The sequence below is a fragment of the Lytechinus pictus genome, chromosome 19 (assembly GCF_037042905.1).
Source record: "Lytechinus pictus isolate F3 Inbred chromosome 19, Lp3.0, whole genome shotgun sequence".
Classification (NCBI taxonomy): domain Eukaryota; kingdom Metazoa; phylum Echinodermata; class Echinoidea; order Temnopleuroida; family Toxopneustidae; genus Lytechinus; species Lytechinus pictus.
In genome coordinates this window covers 10,995,724-11,006,410 of record NC_087263.1, presented here as the reverse complement: position 1 = coordinate 11,006,410, position 10,687 = coordinate 10,995,724, and the positions used below count along the sequence as shown (strand labels likewise).

The following is a 10,687-nucleotide window of genomic DNA, read 5'->3' as shown; positions in this document are numbered from 1 at the left end:
GAAAGGTATATCAAATATATTTTAACTTGTTGACACCTAAAAACAATTTTAAAACATGTCGTGATAGATCGCTCACTATTCTGAGATGTTTGTGACTTTTATTCTGTTTTATTTACGTTTCCAACATCGTCGAGAAAAGACGTATTTAATATTTCTTAACGGATAACAAGGGATCAAAACAAAAGGCATATCAAATATATTTTAACTTGTTGACCCCTAAAAACAACTTTAAAACATGTTGTGATAGATCGCACACCCATCTGAGATGTTTGTGACTTCTATTCTGTTTTACTTTCCTTTCGTCAATTATATTTCGTCATGGAGAACGGGAGTTCATAACGAAAGGTATACAAAATATATTTTCACTCGTTCGCCCCTCAAAACAATTTAAAAGCATGTCCTGATCCGCCACCGTTTTGCTTGCGCGACTCTCGTAAACACGGGATTTTATATTTTTTTTTTAATTGGTACTTTGTACAGGAAGCTTGCCCCAAGCAACCCCTATTCCCCCTCTCGTATAGATCCGCCCGCACCTCACGCGCTGCATTCGCTGCAAAGCTTCGCTGCAAATGTTGATCCGACGTGCACGCCGAACACTGACCTCATTTTATGTGAAGTGTACGCTAGCGCGCTGTGTGTGTGTGTGTATGTGAACTTGCACTATTCAGTGTATTCTCGTGCGACGCTCCGGCGGATTAGCCAATAGCGATCGAGATAATAATTGCCCCGTTCCCCAGCGTGTACGGATTATGCAAATTAGCTTTAATGTAGAATATAACGGTACTTCGTACTAATCTCTTGGAACTCCTTTGCACACTCTCATTAAGGAACAATGGCTATGCACGCGTTGGAACGCATTTGGGCTTTTGACGCCTCGCCTAAGTATAGCCTGTTGCAGAAAATGTAACAAAATTAGAAATAAAGCGCAAACATCTGATATGTGCATATTATTGGTCAAAAGTCCAGTTGTGTTGGATTATTAAACTTTATGTTTTATTTTAACTATTTCTGCAACAAGTCCCTGGAATGTTCGGTGTTGAAATGAGTTTGGAATGAAATGTTATCATTTAGAATTATTTAAATTATAATTGTCATTATTCTGTTGTATTTTTTTCTCCAGAATGGTGTCATTGCTGATATGAAGCAGCTTCTGAAGGATTCCGCCCAGCGCGAACAATTGATGATCACAGAGATGGGAGAACTGAAAGAGAAGATTAATATCTTAGAGCGATTCCCGGTGGAAGGTAGCAGGATGGAAGGTGACGTGTTTCAGCAACTCCAACAGACAAGGTATTGTCTTTGAATTGATAGATAGCTCAACATGCCCTATAGTTGGCAGGCTTGAGTATCTGGCATTATTCACAGACTTCCTGGTACCCCATATCCCTATCTTAACTGGGCTATTTGGGACCAACATTACTGGGGGGTCAATTTCACCCCCTCCCTCAGATCTCGGTTGTTGATTGCACGATGGCCACGAAAATTTGCACGCGCGTAGAGCCGGATGAACAGTAACATTTTCAAAAAATTGATTAATTATGCAAATAAGCATATGAAATTTGCCCTAAATTTGTTCTATGTGTATGTTTTTGCCTTTAACCCATTTTACATAGCTACATGTAGTAGAATGCTAATTTTGGTGAACATATCAATTTTTGCATTTCTAAAAAAAATCTCCAAAAAATTGCACAAAAAAATTAATTTCCTATGTATTTTATTGTTTATTAATTTCCTATGTATTTTATTGTTTATGTAATTCTTATGTATTTCCATGTTTTTTCAAACTTTTGGTGTTTATTGTTTTTTTTTTATGAACTTTGTCCGGGACACTTTTGCAACCATGAATAACAAAATAAATCCATCTAAAACAACAAAAGTAAAAATAATCATACATTTATGATTTTTGGTTGAAAAACACAATTTGCATTGACTTTCTACGCGGAATCATGTTTTTAAGCAATTTTGGGACTGACCTGCTCCTTCAAATATTGCGTAATTTCAGAACCGCGTACCCGGGCGTCGCAATTTGGTCTCAAAAGATGCGCAAGTAAATAGTCAAAGAGTGGCGCGGTCCAAAATTTATGCGCGGCGGCATAGCGACAAAATTTGTCAAGTTGATCCTTTGAACCCTGAATTATTTGCAGATATCAAGACTATCGGCAAAATTGAGAAATACATAACATTTAAAACAAATGATGTCTTATTCTTACGATACGAGCCCAGCCATGCCAGCGGCACTTTACTCCACTGGTAACCGGTCTGGCCCGGCTGATATTTTGTAGCTTTCCTCACTAACGATAATCTAATTTTTACTTAAAATTACTGCTTTGACGGAATTAAAATTTGTCAATAACTTAAGCATAGTCCGCATACAACTCGCCGTGTATTATCGCAGGAGCCTCCTTGGTAGGGTAGTAAGACCTTACAAATGAAAGCCATTTGTCGATAGTTACCTACAAAGACTGGGAAAGGTCAAAATATTAATTGAAGAGAGCATAGATCATCATAAAGTAAAAAAATATATATATTCATTTTACATTTTTTCTTTGCCTGGGAAAAATTTTCACAGGTCAATGGCTGGAGAGCGAGAAAATGTACCTAATATTTTAGCAGGTGTGTAAGTTTATAGAATGAAATCAATGTTGTTTTTTTTTCCTTTTTTTTTTCATTTAGATTAACCAATCACAGACTGGAGAATGAGAAAGCTGAGCTTCTTAATGAACTAAAACTATTTCGCCTGAAGGGGGTGTCCCAGGGTGAATCAACGACTATGCAGGTAGGTACCATTTACGATGCATTTTCATCAAGGGCAGGTCACTGGGTCAAAGGTTCAAGGTCACAGAGGTCATTATATAGCTTATGCCTCGTTGCCACTGTGGTCCGATTGGGTACGAACGCCAAGATTTTCCTTCCGTAACTGATCATGTGAATTTTTGAACTATTCAAATTTTTTATGTGATCAGTACGATTTCCACAACTGATCTTATATGGTCTGATACGATAGCTACGATTATCATGCGATTAAGATCACCGTTTCAATCGTGGGGCAAATCGTGAAACAGTGGGAACTGGGTATTAAAATGCCATGTACTTGTGATAGCTCATTGACCATTTGAGGTATCAACTTCAAAATAGGGAGATGTATGCCTACTCGAGTGGCAATGATCTGATTGGTTTTTGGGGCACAGAGATCAAAGGTCAAATGTCACAGAGGTCATACATCTTGATTGATGGATTACTAACAATGGGAGTGAGGGAGCGAGTTTGCTCAGTCGGTAAAGCGTCTGCCTATCGAACGAAGGGTCGTGGGTCTAAGTCCACCCCGGGCTGTACCACTAATATATAATTTTTGTGATAATTCAAAAGTGTTTGAAGCACTGACTTCAAACGTGGGTTAACTTAAGTATGAAATCAAAAAGGAATGACAGTGATACAATTCAAAGATGTGGGCTTATTATTCTAGGAGAAAGGCAGACTTTAACAGAAATTTAAATAGTTCTATCTCTGATCAAGCTAATCAATGAATCACCAAAGTGGAATTAAGCCTACTAATACCATTAAGCACAGATAAATGATACGAGCATCTCTTCCAACCCCTGTAAAGTTATGCCTTTCTCCCAAACCCCTAACATCACGTTTGACTTTCAGTCAGCCTACACTCACATTTATTTAAATGTGTTCCTCTTCATCCTTGTCTTACTATTTCTTGATGGCTCTACTTACCGAACATTTAGTTCCAATAAGTTGTATCATCAAAAAATTATTTTTGCCCTGATACAAATTTTTTAAATAGAATGCTGTGTGTACAGCTTCATCTGTAAATCATGGATGCGTGAAGAGTGATAATGGTCTCATTAGTTTGTGGTGTCAAGGTCAATGATCAAGCGCACAGATCCCATTAAATCTATAAAATTCTACTTGTTTTCAAATAATGAGAATATATGGAATGTATCAGAAATTATTTTTCTTATTTTTACGACGTGATTAACAATGTGATTAGATAATTTTGAGGGTTTCCACAATATCAGAATAAAGTATGCAATAGAGCTGATTTTGGATTATTGCGGAGGCATAAACTTCAACTGTATGCCCCCGAGAATCCAACTAGTGTTTTAATCTTTTGTAAGAGTTATGCTTTACTTCTAGTGAATTGTTTTTTTTTCCACTCGCCCCCCCCCCCCCCCTCCTCACCAGGATGATGAGTTAGTGGAGCGGCTTCATAACTATAACTCAGTGATGGAGGATAATGTTAGGATCCGCATGGAGCTACAGACTATGGAGCTAGATAAGGAGAGGCTCCGCAAGGAGAATGATAAGGTAAGTACAATTATAGCCGAGTTTGAGTTCTGGTATAAAAATCTTATTTGGATAGGAATTGGTTGGAAGCAATCCTAAAGGATTTTTTTTACCAACGAAGTTTAATTGAAATCATTGAGGCTTGCTTGAAACTGTATTCATTTCATTGCCATATGCTTTTCCCGGAAAAAACATGTGGGACCACACTATAAATAGACAGGCATATGCCAGTAATGTTTATGATCTTCATTTTCTCATTGCTCTGTGATTATAAATTTTTTGGCAGGTATCATTTATTTATGGTTTGGATAATTAGAATGTATGTCCATATAACATCAATATAAAAAGCAATAAAAACAACTTAGAAGAGCAGTGTAAAACTATATACATCTAAAAAGGGGCAAGTAATATCTAAAAGTAAACATTATTTTTTTAGAAGTCAGTAGAGTGAGACACATGCCACAAGTACTCTCAACATTTCAAGGATGCCAGACAAATCTGGACTGACAGCAAATAGTGACCAGCCGAATGCTGAATTCATTTTCAAACCTTAGGAGCAAATTGTAACTTTCAAAGGATTAAAATTGAAGTCCTATTGCATCATATTTACACCTACAAGGTCTGAATTATTTGGCATCAACACCACTACTTTTTCCATACTATACAACGCAAAGCCCTCAGATTTTTGTATACCAAATGAACACTGTAGATAAATAAGATTGGAATTGGTTGTGTGTAACTTACGAACACTTTCCTTGGAAATTGAGTAGATATACATTTTCAAAAACTGTCAGTGATTCATATTTTGTGTTTGCTTGCAGCTTCGGAAAGAGTTGGAGCAGTTCGACCCGTCTTTCTTTGAGGAAATCGAGGATCTGAAATTTAACTACCGAGAGGTGGTACAGAGGAATGTGCAATATGAAGAAGAACTGAGAAATTTAGGTCAACAGTTTGGTATTCAAGTCAATATACCCCCTTGAACTCTTTATTATTATTAGTATTTGTTTTACGTCACTTGTTCCTGGGAGGCGAAAAGCAAACTTAATCAGCATGACCCGCAGGTCTCTTCTCCCAATATAACTGATTGAGGGATGCAGGTGGACCACTGCACTGGGGTTTCCCCTTTTCGAAAGTGCAGTGGATTCTTAACGTGCAAAGGTGGTGACTCTCCTCTACACGAGACCTACATTTAACGTCATATACGAGGGACGGTTTTCAACTGTAAATAGCCTGCATCTCCGGAAAAGGGGAGGGACGGGTTTACACACATTGTAGGCTTCAATTATCCGCCCGGGCTGGACTAAGACCCACGACCCTTGGTTCGACAGGCAGGCGCTTTACCGACTGAGGTAACTCGCTCCCTCACTCCCCTCATTAGTAATCAATCAATCATGTGGTAAAATGCTGATTCGTCTTGTGCCAACTCATCCACTCATCACATGGTCTACCTTTGTTTAGTCTAATGCCATTCTGTCCATTAATATTTGTCTAACAGCCATTTGGTTCAAGAACCATTTGGTCTAATCATCACTTTGTCTCATCACCAGTTCGTCTATGGCCATTTCATCTTCTAACCAGTTGGTCTAATACCCATTTTCTTTTCATTCAGTTTGCCCAAATTAACTTTTAATCCAGTTAGACAAAATGGTATATGGACTAAACAGCTATTGGACCAACTGGGTATAAGACGAAATGGCGAGTGGACAAAATGGCAATTAGACCATGTGGTGAGTGGACGAACTGATGGTAGACCAAATGATAGTAGACGAGTTGGGAATAGGATGAATTGGCATTAGACCAATCGGAAATAAACCCAATCAAGTCGGGTAGTATTCCTTATATCAATAAACAAGTTCTCTCCATGATGGTTGATCAGTGACAGTTACTATAGCAACAATCACACCAACTTTTCAGCCAACAAAATCCAAGCATTTTACTGTAATTGTCAGAAACAGATGATTTGTCAGTAATGACAACATTCATAAATTTGCCCTTTTGTGTGTTTTAGTGCTCCTTTGATCTTTTGGACAATAAATAAATTGATTCATTGATGAGATAATGAAATAATGCCAGAATTGCCAATGTTAAATCATATGATGCATTTTAATGGTTTGGTTAAAAAATGTGGAAACAAATAAAAAAAAACATGAAAGCCATCCAATCAATTGGTGATACGATATCCCGATTCTTTTCCCATGAAGCAGTTTCACAAGATATGAATGAAAGCAATATTATCATGCTTTCAAGACTGTGTTTCCTGTGTGAATTTTCCCCTTTTTTTCAGGATGTTTTTTGGTAAGTCCTAGGGCAGTTTCACAGAGAGTAAAGACCGTATCACATTGTTTCGTGCAAGTCTTGTGGGTGATTGCCCGCAAGTCACCCACACCTAAGTTTTGAGCACGATCAAGATTTTTCGGTGTGTAAATCAGGCTTGCGTACGCTTCTGCGGGCAACTGTGTGGGATACGTGCGAGACACTGTCAATGCGGGCAACTTGCGGGTAACAAAAATAGTTTCCCGCAACTCACAAGCAAGGCTTGCACAGAACGATGTGACAGGGCCTTTAAGTGTGACTTAGAGTCGCACTTAAATTCTAAGTTGCCTACAGTATTAAAGGCATTGCTGCATTGGTTACATCAAGAGGATGCGCGCTAATACGAATCAATCAATAGGATTGCATGTTGCTTATCACTTGGGCGTCGCCATTCAAGCATAACTTTAGGTCTCACTTAACTCTTTTGTGAAACACCCCCTGGATTACTTTACATTAATATTCGTCAATCATTTTATTTTGATATGGTCAAATGTGTGACAAGTATCAAATTTTAGGATTCACTTGGCATAATATTGGTAACAATATGTTATTGGTTACATAACAGGAAATATCTGTTTGTGTGTCAACTTGTCAAGCATCTTATCATTTTCAATGCAGAGCTGCCAATCAGGATTTCACCCTATTTAGTAGGATTGTTCCCCTAGAAATTAGATTTTTGAAAATGTTAAGAATGAAGACTTTTTGGTTATTTTTTCAAAATTTTTAAAGAGCAATATGCTTATAGGCTTGAAAATAGGATTAAAAAAGATAGAGAATAGGATTTTTTCACAGTTAAGATCGACAGCTCTGGCATTGTCTTCACTGCACATTGTTTTGTTTAGAGATTCAAACTTGATTTATATCATGTTGATACAAAATGCCTTTCAAATATCACCTTGAGCTGTTTGTATTTCCAATGTACTTGTAAATAGTATGTGAATTTATGTTATATGATAAAGGTATATCTTATCGTTTAATATTGTTGTATTGTACATAACTGTATATGTTTCTATCATAAATACAGGAAAAAATTAATTTATGATATTAAATATTATCTCAGATTTAGATATTGACTGTGATTCTTTTTTTTTTTTTACATTATGAGTCAAATCTTTGGTTTTTATTTACAGAGGAATCAGTGTCCAATAATTCCTGTGCGATGCCCCTGTATGTGTGACACTAATCACAGGAGACAACAGCAAACTTTTCATTGATTTGATTTTATTCACATATGTATGATTAATAATTGTCAACATTACATAATATCTGTCATTGGTATAATCATTCAGATAATATATACATGGCAGGTTCATCATGAGCTGTAGGAGCTTGAAAATGATGTCCAAAAAAGAGAAGGAAAATGAAATACATAATTATACAATGGCTTATTGAAAGCAAACAATGATCCATGCTAGGCCAAATTTAAAGGATAGAAGGAGAATAAGAGAGACAGAAAGAGAGAGAGGGGGAGGGTGAAGAAAGAGAGAGAACTGAATAGAAATAGAAACATGAAGAGAGATCTAAGTTCACTACATTACTGTAAAATACAAGACATATTATCTTGTGTGGAAACTAACACTCATCTTGAATAGTTAGACAGATACATACATGGGGAATGGGTAAAGAAGTGAAAATGCGTTCTCCTCAACAAAAGTCTTGAATGTGTGTAAAATGAATGCCTATGAAGACAGAGTCACCAACTGGCGGATCCCGGGGGGGGGGGGGGGCACAGCCAGCATGTGCCCCCCCCCCCCCTTTGAGAGGCACAATTTAAATTTGTAATGTAAAAGTGCCGTTAAAAACAGAAGTGTGCCCCCCCCCCCCTTGAAAGTGAAAACTTTTTTTTCTTTTTTTTGCTTGTCAAATTTTTGCTCGGGGAAAATGTGCCCCCCCCCCCTTTTTTTGGAAAATCCTGGATCCGACCCTGCAGTTACCTATATTCCTTTCAGATGCACTCTAAAAATAAAAACAAGAGCATCATTTTTTCCATGAGAAATCCACATTGTTTGCTCTTAATATTTTGATAACATATTTGACTTCCATAGCAGAATATTAGAAATGATAATTACCAATATGATTTTCATGGGATATTGAACAAAATTCTTGGTTTATCAGAGCGGGCAATTCAGCATCCTCCAACCACCCCGCCCCCCCCCCCCAAAAAAAAAAAGTTCATCTTGATAAGAAGTCAAACAAGTTTAATGCTGAATATTTTCTCAAAATCGGATGAAAAATAAAGTTATGACATTTCAAAGTTCCGTTATTTTCACAAAACATTTATGTAGAGCTACATGTATATGCAATGATGTAAACGTACCGCCATCTTAGAGGTCAGTGCCATTGCCTTTCATGCGTTGGTGATCTGCAGCTGGCACATCTCTGGCAATCCCGTTTAAACATATTCCTATATCCTCTGAGGGAGGGCGCTATATCACATGTATAAGGTCTATTAAACAAAAAATTGGCGACACAGATGATATGCAAATGAGAGAGCTGATATTGTCACCGTCTATTTTATTGGTATTTTATTGTGCCAAATAAAGAAAATATTGCAATATTTTTGGGGCAGACTTGGCAATAAGGACCATCTTCATTGAATCACAAAAGAGTAAAGGTATGGTAATTCATCAGGTTGAGAGAGAAATCTAACTTAATTTCATATTATGAGGAAAACTATGGCAAAATACAAAGAAATAGTGAATACCCCATCATAGGCCTTGTAATAAGCCCGAACCCGTTCAAACTCGATGAATATTCTTCTACGTCATTCCCGAATGTCATTAAATGTCTTTCAGTCATGATGCCCATGATGATAAAGATGATGATGATGATAAAGATCATGATAAAGATCATGATAAAGATCATGATGATGGTGATGATAAAGATGATAAAGATGATGATGATCATAATCATCGTCATCATGATGGTGATGATGGTGATGTTGATAGTTGCATGGTGAAGATGATGATGATGAAGATGATGGTGATGATAATGATAATGATGATGATGGTGGTGGTGGTAGTACGTGGTGGTGGTGGCGGCGGCGGTGGTGGTGGTGATGGTGATGATGATGTTGATGATGATACTGATGGCGATGCTATTCATGGAGATGATATATGATGATGATAATGATGTTGGTGATGATGATGATGGTGATGGTCATCATGGTTATGATGATGATTATGATGGTGATAATGGTTATTATGATGATGACGATGTTGATAGTTATATGAGGATGATGCATGATTACGATGATGATGACGATGGTGATGATGAGGAGGAGGGTGATGATGATGATGCTGCTAATGGTGATGATAATCATAAGTATATAATAGTGGCTATTATAATAAACCCCTCAAAATAGTTCTTCAACTCAATTTTGAAGGGTAATAAAAGTGTGCCATTATCATAATGTAAATATGGTATCATTGGAAAGCATGATCATTCCACTTTACAATGATGTGTCATTTGCAATGATAATGTTATCATGGAATGATTAGACTTGATAGATAAGCAGCAATACCATATATTAAATGTTGCAAGATCGTTGTTTCTAATCGTGAATTTCCAATCGTTTCGAGGATGGACCGAGTTTAAATGGTATTGATGTAGTGATGCAGGAACTCTCATTTCTCACCGATTGAAAGTGTTTGGAATAATGTTGAACCCTGTCATTTCAAAAAAGTTTTAAGATGTTGAATTTACAAAAGATGAGAATGTTGGTTTCATTGATGTTTAAAATCTTAAATTTATGAAAGCTTTCACTTCAAGCAAACACTAAATCACGGCAACAGTCGCCGCACATCTCTTCAACAACGCTAACCCCCAAACCACTCCGTTCAATCTTAAAGAAGACTCACAAACATTCACTGACACCTGCATCCGGGGCAGAATTCTAAAGATATGGAGACTGGTTCACTTCTGACTTCGCCCTTTATTCAGGGAAATATACATTTCATGATTTAAATGGCAAATCGTTGTAAAGAAGAATAACGAAGCTTTCAAATGATACTAATTTCACTTTAATACTTCAGTAACAAACTATATAATCCCTCAAACTTGAGTTGCAGATCTTTTT

General features: G+C 37.1%; 1 protein-coding gene across 1 annotated transcript; it reads left to right on the top strand.

Annotated features, from left to right (window-relative positions):
• The first annotated feature begins 1,103 nt into the window (after nt 1-1,103).
• On the top strand, nt 1,104-7,674 carry LOC135157600 (centrosomal protein of 290 kDa-like). The gene is made up of 4 exons (XM_064113884.1): nt 1,104-1,290; nt 2,674-2,776; nt 4,195-4,317; nt 5,118-7,674. Exons 1-4 carry the CDS (start codon nt 1,139-1,141, stop codon nt 5,274-5,276), a joined length of 537 nt encoding a protein of 178 aa, XP_063969954.1. The 5' UTR covers nt 1,104-1,138; the 3' UTR covers nt 5,277-7,674.
• The last annotated feature ends 3,013 nt before the right edge of the window (nt 7,675-10,687 follow it).